This window comes from Argopecten irradians, chromosome 2, assembly GCF_041381155.1.
Source record: "Argopecten irradians isolate NY chromosome 2, Ai_NY, whole genome shotgun sequence".
Taxonomy (NCBI): Eukaryota; Metazoa; Mollusca; class Bivalvia; order Pectinida; family Pectinidae; genus Argopecten; species Argopecten irradians.
In genome coordinates, this window is record NC_091135.1 from 33,381,245 (window position 1) to 33,404,879 (window position 23,635).

At 34.3% G+C, this 23,635-nt stretch overlaps 1 protein-coding gene across 1 annotated transcript in view; it reads right to left on the reverse strand.

Annotated features, from left to right (window-relative positions):
* Nucleotides 1-2,584: 2,584 nt before the first annotated feature.
* The window catches only part of LOC138315224 (piezo-type mechanosensitive ion channel component 2-like), an 85,311-nt gene continuing 64,260 nt past the window's right edge, over nt 2,585-23,635 (reverse strand). Inside the window, 15 exon segments of the mRNA XM_069256083.1 lie at nt 2,585-4,905; nt 12,825-13,032; nt 13,144-13,223; nt 13,673-13,789; nt 15,115-15,284; nt 15,484-15,576; nt 15,836-16,021; nt 16,482-16,629; nt 17,507-17,665; nt 18,397-18,563; nt 19,069-19,116; nt 19,539-19,692; nt 20,620-20,738; nt 21,146-21,238; nt 22,340-22,516. Of these exon segments, the coding sequence (XP_069112184.1) occupies nt 4,653-4,905; nt 12,825-13,032; nt 13,144-13,223; nt 13,673-13,789; nt 15,115-15,284; nt 15,484-15,576; nt 15,836-16,021; nt 16,482-16,629; nt 17,507-17,665; nt 18,397-18,563; nt 19,069-19,116; nt 19,539-19,692; nt 20,620-20,738; nt 21,146-21,238; nt 22,340-22,516 (2,172 nt within the window). The 3' untranslated portion in view covers nt 2,585-4,652.

Genomic DNA, 23,635 nt, shown 5'->3' on the forward strand with positions numbered 1-23,635 from the left:
ATACTTTTTTGAGAAATGCCAGTATCCATTGGTTAACTGGGCTGTTTTTGTTTATTCCGAACAACTGATTTGAGAGTTAGTTATAGTCATTACTTTAAGTATAAATACTGACAAACCTGTAGTTTTTTACAGGCCTATGAAGGCTTTGTCCAAGCTTGCATGGAAACAAGGACATAGTCATTCAGATCCCCCGCCAATGGAGATATCAAAGCTGAAATAAGTTTGATTGTGGAGACTTATGTGTATGAAAAAAAAAACCAGGAAAAAGGAAGTTGAGCTAAAGAAAGATGGAGTATAATTAAAGTAGAGAGGGGCTGCAATTGTTGAATCAGGTATACAGCCTTGACATTTATATCAGACTATATACACAAAGATGGGTGGAGTTTTGCAAAGTAACATTTACCATTTACCATGATATTTTCAGCTATGTTTCCATGGTAACGGAAAAAGTGCAAAACATGAAACAAGAATGTGTCTATGAAGTTTCGTGGAAATAATATCTGCTGGTTTTAGAGTCGTGCTCCGGAAACGATTCTTACACAAAAATCTGCCATTTTCAGCAATGTTTCCATGGTTACAGAAACAAGAGATCCCAGAGGGATCTTGGCGCCCACCTAAGAGCGATCTTTGTCTGACAAAGGAAAGAGGGATCTTTTCTCTGCTTTTCAAGCTTTTACTACATATTACTACACATGAAATTTGAGAAAGATCCTTTGACTACTTTCTGAGATATATAACAGTAACAAACTTCAATTATCAAAGTCCAAGATGGCTACCTGTCGGCCATCTTGTTCACCGATCGGTCCTAAAATGCAAAATGCACAACTAGACCCCTAGAAGAACCTGCACATACAATTTGAGACAGATCCCTTCAGTACATTCTTAGACATAGCGGAAAAAAACTTCAATTGTCAAAATCCCCAAGATGGCGTCCTGTCGGCCATCTTGTTCACCGATCGATACCAAAATGCAATATGCATAACCAGGGACCTAGGGGAACCTGCACATGCAATTTGAGACAGATCCCTTCAGTACTTTCTGAGAAAGAGCTGTAACAAACTTTAATTCTCAAAATCCCCAAGATGGCGGCCTGTCGGCCATCTTGTTCATTGATCGGTCCCAAAATGCAATATGCATAACTAGGGCCCTAGGCGAACCTGTACATGAAATTTGAGAAGAATTCTTTTGGTACTTTCTGAGAAATAGCAGTAACAAAATTTAACTATCGAAATCCAAGATGGCGGCCTGTCGGCCATCTTGTTCATCAATCAGTCCCAAAATGCAATATGCACAACTAAGCCCCTAGGGGAACCTGCACATGCAATTTGAGAAGAATTCTTTCGGTACTTTCTGAGAAATAGCAGTAACAAACTTTAGACTATCAAAATCCAAGATGGCGGCCTGTCGGCCATCATGATAACCGATTGGTCTCAAAATGCAATATGCACAACTAGGCTCCTAGGGCAACTTACATGTGAAATTTGAGAAAGATCCCTTCAATACATTCTGAGAAATAGCGGTAACAAACTTTAACTATCAAAATCCAAGATGGCTGCCTGGCGGCCATTTTGTTGACGGATTGGTCCCAAAATACAATATGCACAACAAGGGCCCTAGGGGAACCTCCATCTTAAATTTAAGTAACATCCCTTCAGTATTTTCTGAGAAATAGCGGTAACAAGAATTGTTAACGGACAGAAGGATGGAAGGACGGACGGACGGACGGACCACAGACAAAAAGCGATTTGAATAGCCCACCATCTGTTGATGGTGGGCTACAACAGATGGTGGGCTAAAAAGTACAAAAAGTGAAAACCTTAAAATAGCAAAAGGCACTGATGTTTCCATGGTTACGGAAAAAGTGCAATAAAATGAAAACCTAAAAATAGCAAAAGGCACTACTAGACCATAAGACTAATGTGTCTATGAAGTTTCATGGAAATATCTCTGCTGGTTTTAGAGTTGTGCTGTGGAAACGATTCTTACACAAAAAATCTGCCATTTTCAGCAATGTTTCCATGGTTACAGAAAAAAGTACAAAAAGTGAAAACCTTAAAATAGCAAAAGGCACTACTAGACCATAAGAACAATGTGTCTATGAAGTTTCGTGGAAATAACTCTTCTGGTTTTAGAGTTATGCTCCGGAAACGAACCTGGTACAAAAATATGATATTTTCAGCAATGTTTCCATGGTTACGGAAAAAATGCAAAAAATGAAAACCTAAAAATAGCAAAAGGCACTACTAGACCATAAGACCAATGTGTGTATGAAGTTTCGTGGAAATATCCCTACTGGTTTTAGAGTTATGCTCCAGAAACCATTTGTACGGACGGACAGACGGACGGACAGAACCCATTTGTATATCCCCCGCCAACTTCGTTGGGCGGGGGAAAACAATATAAAATCACCAGATCTGTTTTTAATTCATAAACGAACAACTAAATGTAGGTCCAACCAATCAAACTGTATAATCAAAAACGGCCCTGGTGAAAAGCCATTTGAATTTTTCTCTCCGTCAGAATGATTTTTAGTATGATAAACTGCAAGTACTCAAAAGTGGCAAAGATACAAAAACTATATATATTCAAAAGATATATATTTTAATCAGCTGAAAAAAGACGTACATTAAAGCATATATAAACTAAAATTGCTTTCGGTTACAGCATATTAATATAAGTTTGCCTGGGATGGACACAACACAGATTTAAACAAGAAAATATGTAGAACAATTTTGAAACCTTTAATAGGCCTCTTTCAATATTATGACTTATTAAGATTTATTATTTTGGTTTTTTATAGATATTATCTATAGTATAGATAGACATACTATATTCACTACAATAGTGTGGAGATTTTATTACATCACAATTAAGTCTCCACAAACTAATTGGTTTATAATAATCTAAATAATTATTAATTATAATAGGAGCTTACATCTTCCATAATACAACAAAATTTACTGAAAGGACTGGGTCCGCTGATAGGGGAGAAATGCTAGTTATTGAGAATAAGTACCCTATACAAGTTGTAAACCGAACACACAACAATGACATAACTTACAATATACAACATCTACAGCATCCCACACTTAAATTGCACTATTTGGTGAACCCAGTAACAACATGCCGAAAAGGCAGCCATTACATAGTTCTGACAGCAGCATACATCTATTAAATAGATAATACAGAGATCATCAAATATACATCACTCTACACACAATAAATTCATAGAATACAAACACATAGAAATGTATCGTTACGTGCATAACAATTAAGTTGTTAATTAATAATATGTAAGGAATTGAATAACTAAGAAATTATGATACCCTTTTCGCCACTATCAATAACTATGTGAATACCTACCCAACTGGAATTAAAAAATTCTGACACTGTATAATTCTATTAGTGTGTATACTACACTAGATCACCCAGCTCATATTTCTTAAACATCAAAAGACAATACAGAGTTATCTGCTCTTGTTTGTGTGAAAAAGTTCTATCATTACAAAGCCCAACCTCGATTTGTCCTCTAGAAATAGCACTTCTGTTCACTCGATTTGTAGCACTTTTACATCCATCAAGGAGTTGAAAAACTTCAAGGATGACTTCTTTTATGAGCACAAATTGAGTTGGCCTCGGAGATGAAAGAATACCTACTCACAAGGTGAGTTAACTCTATATTATTCAATATAGATAAGACAAATGATAGAATACCTACTCAAAAGGGGAGTTATCTCTACATTATTTAACATAGATAAGACAAAAGATAAAATACTTACTCACAAGGGGAGCTAACTCAACATTATTCACCATATATAAGACAAAAGAATTCTGTATGTTGTAGAAAAAGAGATCACAAATGCATTACAATAAAAACATTTATACCTGATCATATATTATTGCTGTTAGAAAACACTTAACTTAAAAAACAGCAAGGCACTCAAAACAAAGTGGTGACATACACCAAAATCTATGCATGATATCAACTGTATTATTTTATAATACACAATACCAATAGAACTACATGTATTCTAGATGAACAGGCACAAAATATATAATATACATTTTAACACATGCATGTAATCCAAGAGGATGATTTCATTAACAAACAAAATTTAATAAAGTTAATTTTGTTTCAAAGCATTCATTAACAGTTCCAATTTTCAAAATAAGAAAATGTCAAATTACTAAATTCCATTTTCTATACAGATTGTAGACATTGACGGTCTCTGAAACTACTGCCCTGCTGTATCATACATGATCACAAATGTCATTGAAGCTCCCTGAAACTACTATTCTACTGTATCTTAAATGACTACAGCTGATGTTGATGCTCTCTGAAACTATTGCCCTGTCGTATCATACATGACTTCAACTGTCATTGACGCTCCCTGAAACTACTGCCCTGATGTAGTAACTTGAAACTAACTGAAACCTCAGTATACATATTCAGATTTCAAATTTGGCACAATTGATTAACTTATTTTAAATACATTTTCTTTAGAATAAGAAATACAGCAGATTTGTGTCAGTAAGGAGGACATGATTAAACACAGGAGTACTCTATGAACTTTTCACAGCATTCTACATAGTAGGTATCACCATGACCTCAACTTGACCTTTCCTTTCCCTCAACTTTGACCTAGTGACCTTTAGTCGACCTTGTGCTTTGTCCACATGATCATGGTTCTTGGCGAGCGGTAGAGGAACAGAAGCTTGGCAAACAGATCCTCCTCTAGTCTAAAGTCCAGACTCTCCCTCACCATGTAAATGTCTAAGCACAGGTTCAGGATATTGTCCACGTTCGGCTGCTCCTCAAACATAATCCGCTCAGATTGACCATTGAACAATGTCCTCACAAATCGACCAATCAGGAGCACCAGTGACACATACAATCCGATGATACTGCAACATTGTACAAAGTCAGTGAAGACAAAAGTTGAACGAAAATGTCTTCATATTTTTTTTTTTTTTTCATCTTTCTTGAAGATGGTATATTCTTGGAGGAACATTTTTGATCCCTAAATCTGTATCACATTTTTAAATTCCTGGTATTCAATAGAATAAATAAAAGTAAATCAGTATTTTATCACTGAGCATATGTTCAAATGTAACGCATAGCATGACAGTACAATCTTTAAATACTATAAAGCATAATATTGGTTAATTTAGAACACAGATAAAATAAGGCAAGTATGTGGACACTTAAAACATTTAAGATTAATATAACTTTTAATAATTTCAGGTACATCTCACTTGGTAGCCATTTAACCATAATTTAAACATATACCTTATAATCTAATTATGAAACAAATTAATATTCAAATCGAAAAAAAAATATAAATAGATTCTACCACAAAAATATACAGACATACAGCACTTTTAACTACATGTATGTATTAAAAAAGAACAAAATACTGGTAAGGATATTTTGAGAGAATTCAGAAAGATTCTTCCAGATTAATGTTTATGTAAAACACTGTGTATTACTGTATTTGATCCAATAAATGCCCATGTCCCTTTAAATGCCCCTCCCCTAGCGCCTTTTGAGGCCCCAATTTCAATTGCCCAGACATAGATAAAGACCAAAACTGTATAGATTTGCAGTACTATTTTCTTATTAAGCACCTTTACCTTTTTTTCAATTTTTAAATGCTTTTTTCGTTGTTTTGAAAATTATTAATGGAAGGATGAAATCAAATAAAATAAATGCACTGTTTACATTGGATATTTGGCATGTTTAATCATGTATATTCTGTTTTAGATATATCATCATCAAGTGTTGTTTAAAACATATGGCTGGTTTTGGTTTGATTCCAAAAGGAAAACAGGAGAACCAGGAGAAAAACAACCCACCTACCATATTACACAGCCAGCAACTTTGTCCCATTATCATCAGCCTTTTATAACTAAGGAAAATAGTTCCCATTTACAGTTAAGGTGTTTCATATTACTGACCTTCATTTCAAAGATATTGCCAAGAACATGTGGTTTCCTAATTAAGGGGAGATAACTTGGTGTTCCAGATGTAGAAGTCTATTATATAGTGTCATAATGTCATGGAAAAAAAGATATCTCCCTGATACTATATAAAAATTCACAGTTAAGAGTTTAAAAATAAAACTGAGCTTTTTCGACCAAAGTTGTTTTTTCTTCAGGAAGATTTTTAACACTATGACTATAAATTTTACACAAATTTTATAGACATATTTAGAAAACTAAAGAAAAAATAAGTAATAAATAAAATATATGTATTATCACCATTCTTTAAATTATTTAAAATGATGAATGCAGATTATAGATAAAATGCAATAAAATAAAAAACAAGGTAAACAAAAATAATACACAAGATAAACAATAAATAGACAGATACACTTAAAGCTTATATCAATGAATCGTTGACAATTTGAACTACCCGGTATGTTTTATAAACTAGTCTACAATATTACATACACATGTAATAGACATTGGCTACAAATCAACATTAATAAAACATAACACTATCAGTCGTTTTTCTTGTCATGGTGGACGATAAGTCTCCTCGGTAACTGAGTCCAGGATATACGAGTTTCGGATGAGCGGAATACGAAGAGCAGCTTAGCGTAAAGGTCCTCTTCAAGGCGATATTCCCTCATCTCACGAACAAGGTACAGATCGAGGCAAAGTTGCAGGACATTGTCCACATACGGCAGTTCCTTGTACATGATTAACTCGACCAATCCCGTCGTACTTAGCCTGAGAATCCGACCAATCACGAGGATGAAGGTGAGGTAGAGTCCAATGATGCTGAAAAGTCAAACATACAGTGACATTGCAGCAGTCAACTTTTGTATGGTACATGTGTAGTGGGTAGCTATTTGTTTGTATGATACATGTGTAATGGGTAGCTATTTGTTTGTATGATACATGTGTAGTGGGTAGCTATTTGTTTGTATGATACATGTGTAGTGGATAGCTATTTGTTTGTGTGATACATGTGTAGTGGGTAGCTATTTGTTTGTATGTTACATGTGTAGTGGGTAGCTATTTGTTTGTATGTACATGTGTAGTGAGTAGCTATTTGTTTGTATGTACATGTGTAGTGGGTAGCTATTTGTTTGTTGTATGTGTAGTGGTACATGTGTAGTAGTGAGTAGCTATTTGTTTGTATGATACATGTGTAGTGGGTAGCTATTTGTTTGTATGATACATGTGTAGTGGGTAGCTATTTGTTTGTTATGATACATGTGTAGTGGGTAGCTATTTGTTTGTATGATACATGTGTAGTGGGTAGCTATTTGTTTGTATGATACATGTGTAGTGGGTAGCTATTTGTTTGTATGATACATGTGTAGTGGGTACTATTTGTAGTATGTACTTGTGTAGTGGGTAGCTATTTGTTTGTATGATACATGTGTAGTGGGTAGCTATTTGTTTGTATGATACATGTGTAGTGGGTAGCTATTTGTTTGTATGATACATGTGTAGTGGGTAGCTATTTGTAAGTATGATACATGTGTAGTGGGGTAGCTATTTGTTTGTATGATACATGTGTAGTGGGTAGCTATTTGTTTATATGATACATGTGTAGTGGGTACTATTTGTTTGATACATGTGTATGGGTAGCTATTTGTAAGTATGATACATGTGTAGTGGGTAGCTATTTGTTTGTATGATACATGTGTAGTGGGTAGCTATTTGTTTGTATGATACATGTGTAGTGGGTAGCTATTTGTTTGTATGATACATGTGTAGTGGGTAGCTATTTGTTTGTATGATACATGTGTAGTGGGTAGCTATTTGTTTGTATGATACATGTGTAGTGGGTAGCTATTTGTTTGTATGATACATGTGTAGTGGGTAGCTATTTGTTTGTGAATGTTTGTGAGTATACTAATACCTTGAGTAATGTTAAAACAAAGGCCTATTGATTTTCAGGGAAATATCTCTGATCTCTGATGAGGAGTCCTTACTGGGTATTAAATTTTTCTAAATACCATAATTTCCCTAATAAGGGCTTTCAAGGGCGCGGGTAATTGGCCGAGGAAGGGGGGGGCACCATTGATGTCTGTCTATTCTACACTTGTGATTGTGTGAAGGAAGACGTCTGTCTATTCTACACTTGTGATTGTGTGAAGGAAGACGTCTGTCTATTCTACACTTGTGATTGTGTGAAGGAAGACGTCTGTCTATTCTACACTTGTGATTGTGTGAAGGAAGACGTCTGTCTATTCTACACTTGTGATTGTGTGAAGGAAGACGTCTGTCTATTCTACACTTGTGATTGTGTGAAGGAAGACGTCTGTCTATTCTACACTTGTGATTGTGTGAAGGAAGACGTCTGTCTATTCTACACTTGTGATTGTGTGAAGGAAGACGTCTGTCTATTCTACACTTGTGATTGTGTGAAGGAAGACGTCTGTCTATTCTACACTTGTGATTGTGTGAAGGAAGACGACGTCTGTCTATTCTACACTTGTGATTGTGTGAAGGAAGACGTCTGTCTATTCTACACTTGTGATTGTGTGAAGGAAGACGTCTGTCTATTCTACACTTGTGATTGTGTGAAGGAAGACGTCTGTCTATTCTACACTTGTGATTGTGTGAAGGAAGACGTCTGTCTATTCTACACTTGTGATTGTGTGAAGGAAGACGTCTGTCTATTCTACACTTGTGATTGTGTGAAGGAAGACGTCTGTCTATTCTACACTTGTGATTGTGTGAAGGAAGACGTCTGTCTATTCTACACTTGTGATTGTGTGAAGGAAGACGTCTGTCTATTCTACACTTGTGATTGTGTGAAGGAAGACGTCTGTCTATTCTACACTTGTGATTGTGTGAAGGAAGACGTCTGTCTATTCTACACTTGTGATTGTGTGAAGGAAGACGTCTGTCTATTCTACACTTGTGATTGTGTGAAGGAAGACGTCTGTCTATTCTACACTTGTGATTGTGTGAAGGAAGACGTCTGTCTATTCTACACTTGTGATTGATAAGTACAAAAGAAGTCATCATTAATATAATTTATACATAATCTATTTATTTACAGATGTAGATGGATATAAAATGGATTGAGCTATAAACCAAATACGAGATGATAGAGGTAGTCTTGTTGATTACAAATACAGTGATTTCCCATATTTTATTAGTGTGCTGTACATGTAGTATTTAAATAATGTTTTGTTAGATTTTAATTTGTAGGATGTATATATGGTATACATGTTTATAAATGTTGTAGTACATGATGTAGGAATGATTGTTAATTACAGTTGTGTAGTTAAGTGGGGCCATTTATAGCCCTATTACAATTATAAACCATATAGTAAATCATATACCAAGTAATACAAAACCATATAACAAACACCAAGAAACTTTTAAGTCAAATTTATAAATAAAGGCATGCAAAAAGGTGTACACATTATGAACCAAGCTGGGTTTTTTTTAATTAGCTTTACATAGCAACTAACTTTTCTATTCTAATTGATACATGGTAGGGCAAAGTATCACAAGTTTGATTTTTGTCCCCAATCTTAGTAAACCTTGTAAGAAAATATATCTGAATAAATGCCTAATCATAATTCCAATAATTGATTTCCTCTGTACCATAATGGGTGTTTTTATGCTATGAACAGAATATGAAAAGTTAGTAGCAATGATTGCAATCAACACACCATATTTAACACAATTTGTGCCCAGGGTCATCAAAGTCACACGGTTAATTTGACATTATAAGACATTAGAACAAGCAATTTTTATTCATTTTATGAACTGAACGTCAGCATGCACAGCTAGGTAAAATGTTGTTTTTTTCTTCAAAGATCTTTTTAGCTTTAGATGGTAAGTATTTGAGAGTGGAATAAGGCAGACTTGGTCCAAGATCATGAAACAGTCTTTAACATCAGCTTTTGGACAGCCAATCAAAAATGATGTACATTTGTATTTCAATCTAATGTCCTTTGTGATTGGCTAAGTCTAACCTTAAGACTGTTCTGTGATGTTTGGGGGCCTGGGCACTATCTGGGAGAAATATGGTAACGACAGGCAATTAAATAATGATGATGAACAGGCAGGTACACATGTACTCACACGTAGGTACACATGTACTCACAGGCAGTTACACATGTACTCACAGGTGGTTACACATGTACTCACAGGCAGTTATACATGTACTCACAGGCGGTTACACATGTACTCACAGGCAGTTATACATGTACTCACAGGTGGTTACACATGTACTCACAGGCAGTTATACATGTACTCACAGGCGTTTACACATGTACTCACAGGCCGTTACACATGTACTCACAGGCAGGTACACATGTACTCACAGGTGAGGACACATGTACTCACAGGCAGTACAGGCGGTTACACATGTACTCAAAGGTGGTTACACATGTACTCACAGGCGGTTACACATGTACTCACAGGCGGTTACACATGTACTCACAGGCAGGTACACATGTACTCAAAGGTGGTGACACATGTACTCACAGGCAGTACAGGCGGTTACACATGTACTCAAAGGCAGGTACACATGTACTCGCAGGTACATGTAGGTACATGTACTAGTCAGGTACACCTGTACTCTAACTGCTGAAGCCAATACCATAACAAAAGCTAAAGCCATACTCAATAGCAATGATATCATGATATATATAGAAAAATAGAAAAAAATTAACTTCAATCAAAACACAATCATTTTCAAAGTGATCTTGTATGCACATTTCCTACATTTTATGTTAGTATTTTAAGTTATACAGGTATCAATTTTGTGTCAGAAAGTTGAAGCGTATAATCTCTTCCAAAATGTGACAACAGTTTTCAACTACAATGCAGGTATATGTGAAAGAACAAATAATACCTAATTGTAGGTCAGTTTACAACAATATGATATAGGTCATATAATGTGAAGGTCACACAACACCAAAAGGAAATGTTATACAAATACTACTATTGTTAAGGTCACTTTGAATGTGAAGGTCATCAAACTACTACTGAGAAGGTCACACAACATCAATGTGAAGGTCATATTGTAGTATTAAAGCAACTTCACACAACACCTTATTGAAGGTTATTATGCTACTAAAATAAAATATCAGAATTCACACCGTATTTATGGCTATAATCATCATATAGTGATCTGAACCATTCAATGAACTTTGCTGGTTGTCATGGTAACAAAGTCTACCCAAATTGTATCTGATGTGACCAAATCTGTTCAATTCCGTATGATCCAAGGTTAATTTAGAATGGGTAAGATTTTGAAGTTTGATTTACAAAAACTCTTAAATGTCATTTTTTCAGAAAAGTTTTTTTTACTAACAAAGCTTTTTACTAATTAAACATTAAATTATAAGATTCCTAAAGACCAGTAGATCAAGCTTAATAAAGACATTTGACTGTCAGGTTATGTAAATATCTAGATTTATAATACTGTAGCTAAAAGTTAAAATTATACAATATATATATGATATATAGTGACAAATTTAAAAATAGAAATACAAGCATTTAAAAAAAGAATTATATATAAATATGTATAAAAGATTATATCAAAATAATCAAATATATCCATTAAGCTACAGTAATATATGAAAAATGTGTGTATACATAAAATTTATTGATTGTATAAATACATACAGTATATATGTGTAAATGAATATATAAATAAACCAAGCCACAATGTAGCAACGGTTATATAAAGTTAAGCTACCTTCCGCCAGACATTTTGGATGCTTTGAGAATTACTTAATAATTACCAAAAAAATGAAATTTCAAGGGAAAAAATATACCAACACAATAAATAATTTGTAAAATCATTCTCAAAAGTTTGAAAGTGATAAAATATACATGCATAAATAATGATATAACATACAAATAACTAACAGATGAGTGGTTGCTGTCCTCGTAATTTTTTAATATGCGATACAGTATATGTACCCTAAGTTGCTTGAATGTCACAGACACATGAATTTTGTACCACTGTCTTATTTATATTGATCCCAAAATATTATGAATAATATTACTAAAGGCAGAAACAAAGACAGCATCCACAAACCATAATTTTAAACATTTCAAAAAAAGCACATTGCAGTTCACAATCCAAGGGCAGATAACTATTAGCAGCTTAGGGGAAATAACTATCAAAACCTAACTCACAATAAAAAGCACATTGCATTATCACAATTAAAGGGCAGACAACTATAAAAACTGTTAAAACCACGACAAAAAACATATTGCAAATCTGCCTTTGAATGAGAATGAAAAAAATTCCATCAGGTCAGTGCAATGACATCAGAAAGAGTTAAAGTATGTACTTGGGAAGAATAGTTAAGTATATTCCAAACTTAAAGTGCAGATTTATATGGATTCATCAAAGAACCAATGTTTGTAAGAAATGTGACTGAGATATAGTGGATTTGCACTCATTAATACCATAAACTTTTAAAATAGACTTTAAATAATACATATAACAAGAACAGATTTTAATTTGGATTAATTTCAACCTAAAACTTTTAAAATATACTTTACATAATGCATATAACAAGAATGTAATTTACTTTGAACTAAATTCAAGTGATGTCAATTGAAAAGTTAAAGAAATAAGAATACCATAGCTGTTGGTTATTATAGTACATTTAGTTTTGACAGTTTTTGCCAGGAGATATTTTAGAATTAATACACTGAGCAAACAGAAATTCATTGAATTAAAAGATTTAGTGACTAGCCTATTATCAAACAAATTTATTTTGTTTGGGCCTTTAAAACGATTTTTTTTTCTGACAAGAGCATATAACTCTTCAATCTTAAAAATATTCCATAGATAAGTCATGAAGAAGTAAACCTACCCATATCCGGTGATAAAAGAGAAGCCCTCTGGAGCCACACGGTCATTGAACGTGATGAGAGTAAGATTGTCTAGTAATTGCCTTTGGGTTTTGTCGGAACTCGGACTGAATAAATTGTCACCATACACAACTTCCTGTGCTTGCCACCATTCTGAGATGGTGTCGTTCCGCAGACTTAGCGATACATTACTGTACCGGATAAAGGAACCTGTTAATGAAAAGCAGAGAGTAAATAGTTACCAGATAGCAGGTTATTTTTTGCGGGGACATTTTACATCAAAATCACAAAAACCCATCGTTTCAAAAGTGACAATCTTACCAAACATGAGTTCCCCGACCTCAGATGCTCTCCCCTTATTTGGTAAGTGTATAAAACGTGGGAAGAGTTTGTTCACTTCTCTGAAACAATCATAATAAATCAAAATTATTTAGAAAAAACATGCAAATTTCTGCCAAGAAACAATTCACTTCTTTACCAAATTTTACCAAGGAATGTGCTTTATAATAATAGGAAATCAGTGACATTCTGAAACCATTAGAAGTTGGAGAATCATAAACAGTTACAGTGTATTTCAATTTTAATGACTTTTAATTACAAACTTCAAAAAACAAATTTCAGGAAATTTCTTTTATTCAGGGCATCGGCGCAGTGTTTTCACTTTATTCTCATAATTTCAAATTTGTCATACACTTAACTGAACTAGTTTTATATTAAATCTTTACAATACCACTATTCACTTATGACGCAAAATGAAACAAACACATTGACAAAAGTAATGGCTCTTTTGAAGGTGTGCCAGTATCAGAGACTGAATAAGACATGCAGGGGACTACACTAGTTTACTTACACTTGCTCCCCATGCATATGTTCCACAATTTGGGATAATCTATTCTGCGTAGCAGGATCTAGTTTTGTGGTGAATTCGTTACTTAACGACTCCCCTGCCTCGGATGAACTTGGAGTCCTGATACAGAGGCAGTGTATTAGTTAAGTTCAACTGAACTCAGAAAAAGTTTACAATTATTAAAAAAGAATTATAAAAAATAAAATAAGTTCACTATTGATATTTAACATTCACGCAATTTTATGTACGTAAATAGAACTTTTAATTACTAACTATATCTATGTGACATATATATAACTATGGTGATATACCTTAACAATAATAATAATATTAAGAACATTACTAACTTGGTTAAACTGACATAGAACTTTATTAACCTGGTTAAACTGACATAGAACATTACTAACCTGGTTCAACTGACATAGAATTTTATTAACTTGGTGCAACTGACATAGAACATTACTAACTTGGTTAAACTGACATAGAATTTTATTAACTTGGTGCAACTGACATAGAACATTACTAACTTGGTTAAACTGACATAGAACATTACTAACCTGGTTCAACTGACATAGAACATTACTAACCTGGTTAAACTGACATAGAACATTACTAACTTGGTTCAACTGACATAGAACATTACTAACTTGGTTCAACTGACATAGAACATTACTAACTTGGTTCAACTGACATAGAACATTATTAACCTGGTTTAACTGACATAGAACATTACTAACCTGGTTCAACTGACATAGAACATTATTAACTTGGTTCAACTACATTGGTTAACTGACATAGAACATTACTAACCTGGTTAAACTGACATAGAACATTACTAACCTGGTTAACTGACATAGAACATTACTAACCTGGTTCAACTGACATAGAACATTATTAACCTGGTTAACTGACATAGAACATTACTAACTTGGTTCAACTGACATAGAACATTATTAACCTGGTTTAACTGACATAGAACATTACTAACCGGGTTACATGGTCAACTGACATAGAACATTATTAACTTGGTTCAACTGACATAGAACATTATTAACCTGGTTTAACTGATATAGAACATTACTAACTTGGTTCAACTGACATAGAACATTACTAACTTGGTTCAACTGACATAGAACATTACTAACTTGGTTCAACTGACATAGAACATTACTAACTTGGTTCAACTGACATAGAACATTACTAACCTGGTTCAACTGACATAGAACATTACTAACCTGGTTCAACAGACATAGAACATTATTAACTTTGTTAAACTGACATAGAACTTTACTAACTTGGTTAAACTGACATAGAACTTTATTAACCTGGTTAAACTGACATAGAACTTTATTAACCTGGTTAAACTGACATAGAACATTACTAACCTGGTTAAACTGACATAGAACATTACTAACCTGGTTAAAATGATATAGAATATTACTAACCTGGTAAAGCTGACATAGAACTCGATGTTACTACTGGTGTTCTGTTTGAGGGTAGTGATGAGTTCCTGTTGACTTGGTGGACTTATCCCCCATACAGACGTCGACTTGCCATTGAGCGAAATCCTCGTTATGTCCACAGCTTCGTAATTACTTAGAAATCCAAGAGCTTCCTGTATACAAAATCAGGGTAAAATATCTCGAACACAAAGATATCCTCCGTGGTATATGCACATTACAATTTCATTTTATTAAATACCTATCTAAAATCAAATCACTGTGTTTTGGAAATACAAAACCAGTGGAGATTCCAAAATAGCTCAAAATATTCAAGGAATACTGACATATGTGACATAGTAACTTGTGGCCTACCCTGTTGTTAGAGTAATAGTCTCGTAGATAGTTGTATTCTCCGGTGGTTAGTGTGCTGACCGCCTGGGACTGGGCTGTCATCTTAAACAAAGGCTGAAAAATAAACATTTCTTACATCACCATCAATATATTATTACTACCTCAAACTAAATTGATCAATTCAAAATTAACTATTGTAAATATAATTTGCGAAATGATACATTGATGGATTAAAATATAAGTAGATCTATCATCAATATATTATTACAAATTTAAAGTACATAAACTTTAAACTTAAACTTAAATTACGGTAATCTCAATGATAAATGAATTATAACTAATTGATTTTTTTAAATGATGATGAATGCTTTACCTGGAATCCTCCGATGGCTATGTTAACAGTGCAGTCGATGGGAGGGTTAGGGACGAACACAGTGTTAGCCAGAGAGAAGATGACCAGTGGGAACCAGATAATAAAGATGACTAAGATCAGAAGCGAGCCTCCCATACCATACTTTATAAGTGACCGCTTCTTTTGACCACGAGGTGTTGGGTATTTCTGGAATACACAAAATATGTACAGGTTATGTAATAAATATTTGGACCTTGGGCATTTTGTATTTCTATTATTATATTTTATCAAATTATCTTGCTTTTCTAACCCTCTATTCATTTTAGTATACACAACTTCTTAATATTACCCTTTCTCATACTCTCCAAGATTCCAGGGGGCATAACTCTGCTTTAAAAACCCTCTCTTGAACATTGGTTTTTTCAGAATATTTCAATTGTGTAACAGGCTTAGGTTAGTCCATGCTAACCTTCCCCTGAACAATAAAAAAGATACATTTCTGTAATTCCAGTCATCTCTCCAAGGTTTGTGGGGACAAAACCTTGAATCAAATCTCTCTCTTCAGCATCCAAGGGGACATAACTCTACCTTTAGGGTGTCAGAAGGCATTATTCTGTTTTACAATAGCTTTCCTCACACTAAGGGTAGATAACTCTATATCACTTACCCTTTCTGCCTCCCTCCAACATTTCAGAACATAAATGTTGGCGTAAATGTCCTCCATCTGAAGCCAGCTGCCGATTGCCATGGTCGTGTCAGTCCAGACCCAGTCCATCAGGACCCTCAACTCCAGTAGGAATGGAATGGCAAGGAACCTATTGTATGTAAGAACAGCCTTCAATGTTTTATTTCTTGTAAAAAAATGGAAGAATTTGAACAATATGTTATCATTAAGAATTGGAAACATTTTGCAATCTAATTGTGATAGAGGTGTATGTATAGAATCTTTCCCTACCTAGAGGGTATGACAACGAAATCACCGCAGGGGTAATTCATGAAGTCCAACCCAAGGCTTACCGAGGGTTGGACATTCAGGAATTCCCCCGAGGGTTGCAGGTAGGGAATGATTCTTTTCTCTCATATACAAAAGAAAGAGATCAGATATTAGCCAAAAAACAAGCATATACATCATGACATGAACATAGTTCTGTCAACTGCACATCAATATTGATGACGTCATCAACAATACACGCCACGTTTACACCGCATGAAGTCATGCAATTGTCTTCTGGTTCAAAAGGTTTGCGTGTGAACTCTGTCATACCCTAGGGGTTAACAAAGAAATCTCTCACAGCTAAAACTGGTGATAAATCAATTCTGGGAGAAAATTGTTTGAACCAGTGACCTTCCAAGCTCAGGACATCCTGAGCGTTCCATTTGCATGTTTGTCTAGTACAAATCTGCTGTATCTATGATATAATGCACCCTATTTGAAAAGTCAATTCTCCATACATAAAATTTGTATGACATTGTAATGCAAATCCAGCTGTATGCCTTATATACCATAAAAACCTAATTTATTTCTGAAAATAAGAGTCAAAGTTTATTAAGAAAACAGTCTTTTCGTTGACATTGTGATGTCACATGATTGTATCGATGGGTAGTCATTTACTACAGCGTCATACAACATGAGATTTAAACCAGTATTACACCTGTATGAGAGGTGTAAATGTGAATTCCTGCTGTACTGACCCTTTGAAGAGGAAAAGGTTGAGGTAGTTGTACTTCTTCGTGAGGAAGTTTCCAAGAATACGAGTCGGGTAACTGGATCTGATCTGATAAGCTGACAGACCGAAATAGATACACTTGACAAAGTACCACAACTGTGCTGGTATATTCTCTGCAAACTTCCTGTAATAGAATACCACTTAAAGATGTTATATCACTTAAAAGGTTTACAAAGTATATTTTCATTTTATTTTCATTAATCATTATTAAATTTTGATTTTGACTGCCATAAAGGCCTTTGATTTGAGATTCTATGAAAATTTGTGTGATAGAAAGGTAAGTTTTCACAAGATTTACATGAAAATCAATCTATACATGTTTGAATTTTGCTAATATGGGGGTTTCGAGAACATAAAACAACGTAAGTAAAGGACGTCAAGTAGTCCAACCTCTGAGTGATTATGACGTCATATTTCGACGTGATTTTTGTGACATCACAATCACTGGAAGATGGAACTAATCTTCAGTAAATCATACATTATCTGTTTTAGGATCTTGAAACTCTCATATCAAATATTCATAAGGAGGTACAAGTGAACAAGATTTTCTACAAGATTTAAGTGAATCCAAAAAAGAGGTTTGAGTGAAGTGGAATATTGATGATATCTACAGTACATTATTACATATTCAGAAGATTTTGAGTAGACAAGAATAACTGTTGGAGTTCAGATCATATTTAGATATTAATCTCAATATTGAGTGTAAATGAATCTATATGTCATTGAGCTTTGAACATACATGTATATGATTATATGAATATTTATGAGATGTTAGTGTACATGAATATTTACAAGATATCAGTGTACATGAAATATTCAAAATACATGGAATTTTAGTTTTTTTTATCGTCATACCGTTCTGTAACTGATGGCAGGATGAAGAACAGCCATATATGTATCATGGCCACGAGAAAGATCTGAAAGATGAATTTCCCCATCACGTTTTTCCTGAGGTAGAGAGCTCGATCAACGATGATCAGGATAAACTGTGTGACCAGCATAAATAGGAATGTCACAGGGACCTGTCAATACAGAACAAAATATTATCAGCAAAAGTGAAATTTTTTACTTATACCTCTTTAATAGTCACAAGGACCTGTGGAAAGTATGTTGCTTTTTCCCAGAAATATGTCAAGCTTTTATTTCTATTTATTTTTTTATCTAAATTTTCATATTTTATTGTTATAGGAATCAATATTACATCTATTACTAAATAATTAATCATTATCCCCAGCTGATTTTTAGCATGAGGTTGTTTGTTTCCTTTTGTCTATAAATAGCCAGGTCAGCGAAGGTCAGGTCAGGTTTAAGAGATGGAAGAAAGCCAGGGTATCCAGAGTAAAACCATAACCTGCAGACAGTGCTTGTTTGTAACAGTCCAATGCAGGATTCAAACTCTGAACTCAGAGGTCATGGACAGTGGTAATATCTTTTTTTAATATTTAATCATTATCCAGTAGTTTTAAGTAATTTGTTAGGCAATGCAGTATACATCTATATTACCCTGTTATGAAGCATAATAATTACCCGATCATTACGGAGATAGGATGTCACATCCCCTCCTCCAGCAGATTGCTGAAATAAAACACCACAAATACTGTTAAAAGTTGTAAATTAAGTGATTGTTTGTCACGTGAAAGTTTTTGCTTTCGTTTAATTTCCTTGATGATATTCACAAATAAATATATCAACAAGAACAAGTTTTGACATGTGAATAATTTCAGTAGATTAACAGAGTAAAAATATATGACACCATGAACAAGGTGAAACCTCACAAAGCTAAAAATTCTAGGAACAAAATTTTCAGCGTTTATAGTATCAATTATTAAGTAACTGCATGACAATAATAATATTAATACTGGTATTCATGACTATAGAAATATATAAATCAGGACTTTTAAGTTTTAGGAATCACTGTTTTCTTTTTTTATTATACAGACTGTTCAATCACCAAATAAACCACAAAAGAACATCTGTAAAACACGAAGGAAACTTACAGCAGGTCCAAATGCCTGGTAACCAAACAGCACAATAAGGAAATTGATGAAGTCGCAGAAGAACATGGAGGCGTATACATCAATCGTGGCATTGTAGTCTGGGTTAGTCAACTGTTTGTAGAAGTCTGTGAAAGGCTGGAAATATTTCCTCTTCCTGTGAAAGTAAATTCAGCAAATGAGTACTACCTAGTACATTAATTAGGACACACTATTAATTAGGACACACAGTCACCTACAGTTAAACACTCATCAAATTATCCGATGTTCATTATAACTAGGGATAATACAAGAGCTGTTGGAGAACAGCAAAGCTCGCCTATTCAGAAGAAGTTGATGTTCAAGTATTTACTATCTAAACATGGAAATATGACAAATTAACAGACTTAAAAAAACCCTAAAGGGCCCCAAATTGGTTGTAATATCACGTTCAGCATCCACACACTTTAGGAAAATAAAATCATAAACATTTATGATGACTTATGCTTAAACAATTGACAAAATAGAAACTTGCTCAAAAACTTTAACATGGAAATATGACAAATTAACAGACTTAAAAACCCCCTAAAGGGCCCCAAATTGGTTGTATTATCACGTTCAGCATCCATACACATTAGGAAAATAAAATCATAAATATTTATGATGACTTAAGCTTAAACAAAAGACAAAATAGAAACTTGCTCAAAAACTTTAACATGGAAATATGACAAATTAACAGACTCAAAAAACCCCTAAAGGGCCCCAAATTGGTTGTATTATCACGTTCAGCATCCATACACATTAGGAAAATAAAATCATAAACATTTATGATGACTTAAGCTTAAACAATTGACGAAACAGAAACTTGCTCAAAAACTTTAACGTGAAATAGGACGCCACCGCTGACGCCGACGCAGACACCGACGCCGGGGTGACAACATTAGCTCCCCCTATTCTTCGAATAGGCGAGCTAAAAATTAAAAGCATAAAAGGGATGATGTTATTTCATTTCAAATGGAGAACAAAAATCAATATTATATTAAGTAAAATTTAAGAGACTTTTACAACATTTTCAAGGATTTTTCTGACAAAAGGTTTAACTCACCTCTTTGGCTTTTTCTTTTTGCCACGATCAAGGTCATCTGTTCCCGAATCTTCAATCGAGGTCACCTGTAGACTGGTGGATGCTGTGGACTCGGTCCAGGGGGTAACATCAGCGTCATCCTGAAAAGTACATAGACATTGTCACATAACATAATTTTTATTTAAAATTATCAATCACAACAGCTTCTGAGTGACTGGTTTTGCCCTCTCTGGGCTTTTTCACGTCAGGAAGAAACCCAGAGAGGGCAAAACCCGTAAACAGTTATAATAAGCAGGACCAACCTACTCCGAAGCTATTGTGATTGATATTCTTAAATTGATTTTCCCTACTGGAAAATCACCCTGCGTATTTTAGTATCCAGTGGAAGAGTAGAGAAACCTTCCAACTTAACACTACATATGTATTACCTATATCCTTCTTAATAAAATTTCTATACACTGAAAGAATCACAAAATAACAGTATTAAAGAGCAGATGATTCGAACAGATTTGAGAGAAGATAAGACAGAATTATGAGTTTTACTTACCTCAGGAAGTGGAGAACCCGGTCGACTGATCACTTTTTCTACTTCCTTAAAGTCTGCAGTAATGTCTTCAGCGTCCTTCCACAAGCCGTAACGCTACAATATCAAAAGAACATTCAATACCATTATTGATCATCAGCATCTTTCCAAAAGCCATAGCGATGTAAATTCATTTAATTAAGAATAAATATGTAGAAAGCTAACAATACTATTAATTATAAACTAGTAGCTTCTTTTGCTCAGTAACTACTTGATACTGTAAACCAATTTTATTTTGCAGCTGCTAAGTTTCACAATTTCTAATTCAAAACAAATTTGAAAACATTAACATTTGCATAATTTATTTCATAATTTATTTCAAAATTGACACTAATTTGTTTTTTCATTGATTACTTGATTAATTTAGTTTTTTCATTGATTACTTGATTAATTTGTTTTTTCATTGATCACTTGACTAATTTTTTAGTTTTTTCATTGATTACTTGATTAATTTACAGTTTTTTCATTGATTACTTGATTAATTTAGTTTTTTCATTGATTACTTGATTAATTTAGCTTTTTCATTGATCACTTGATTAATTTAGTTTTTTCATTGATTACTTGATTAATTTAGTTTTTTCATTGATTACTTGATTAATTTGTTTTTTCATTGATCACTTGACTAATTTAGTTTTTTCATTGATTACTTGATTAATTTACCGTTTTTTCATTGATTACTTGATTAATTTAGTTTTTTCATTGATTACTTGATTAATTTAGCTTTTTCATTGATCACTTGATTAATTTAGTTTTTTCATTGATTACTTGATTAATTTAGTTTTTTCATTGATTACTTGATTAATTTGTTTTTTCATTGATCACTTGACTAACTTAGTTTTTTCATTGATTACTTGATTAATTTACCATTTTTTCATTGATTACTTGATTAATTTAGTTTTTTCATTGATTACTTGATTAATTTAGCTTTTTCATTGATCACTTGATTAATTTATTTTTTTCATTGATTACTTGATTAATTTAGTTTTTTCATTGATTACTTGATTAATTTAGTTTTTTCATTGATTACTTGATTAATTTAGTTTTTTCATTGATTGCTTGATTATCATGTCAACTACTTGTTTTCTCCTACCATAAACATAAAGCCAGGTTTATATGTAATTATCTATATAACAATAACACATTTACATCATTAAGTACCTTAAGGATCGTGCGATGAATGAAGAGTGCCAGCAGTAAAACAAGATCAGCATAAGCATAGCCATCCTTCTTTTCAATGCCGATAATTCGGGGCGGCCAGAACGGAGAAGATGGAGGTAGTCCTTCATTCCAGGTGAAAAATCCAAATTGGAACAAGTACTTGATTACCACAATCGCCTGTAGGTAAAAACATTATAGTTAGCATGACAATGGTGGCCATAAAGTAACAATCTCAGGAACCAGTGTGTCAGTACATACTCGGACAAAGGATGCTACATGGGAAAACTTAACAGGTTACTTGAACATGTAAATATCATAATTCAGTAAAGTTTTGGCGGGGATGAGCATTACAGATGGACTTGTCTCTGTATATGTGATGATTGTGATTCAGACGTTAGGATGGAAGAATGAGGAAAATGACGTAAAAGTCTGCCTTTAATAGCAACTGATAATTCAGGACGTTTTTAAAAGGGATTGCACTGAATGACCCAGAATGTTTTATAGGGACGAGGGAAAGACAACATCCCCCACAGGAACACCATCAGTGGTAGTGATAACTTACCTCGGTATATGTGATGATAGTGACCCAGAATGTTTTAGAGGGACGGGGGACAGACAACATCCCCCACAGGAACACCATCAGTGGTAGTGATAACTTACCTCGGTATACGTGATGATAGTGACCCAGAATGTTTTAGAGGGACGGGGGACAGACAACATCCCCCACAGGAACACCATCAGTGGTAGTGATAACTTACCTCGGTATATGTGATGATAGTGACCCAGAATGTTTTAGAGGGACGGGGGACAGACAACATCCCCCACAGGAACACCATCAGTGGTAGTGATAACTTACCTCGGTATACGTGATGATAGTGACCCAGAATGTTTTAGAGGGACGGGGGACAGACAACATCCCCCACAGGAACACCATCAGTGGTAGTGATAACTTACCTCGGTATACGTGATGATAGTGACCCAGAATGTTTTAGAGGGACGGGGGACAGACAACATCCCCCACAGGAACACCATCAGTGGTAGTGATAACTTACCTCGGTATACGTGATGATAGTGACCCAGAATGTTTTAGAGGGACGGGGGACAGACAACATCCCCCACAGGAACACCATCAGTGGTAGTGATAACTTACCTCGGTATACGTGATGATAGTGACCCAGAATGTTTTAGAGGGACGGGGGACAGACAACATCCCCCACAGGAACACCATCAGTGGTAGTGATAACTTACCTCGGTATACGTGATGATAGTGACCCAGAATGTTTTAGAGGGACGGGG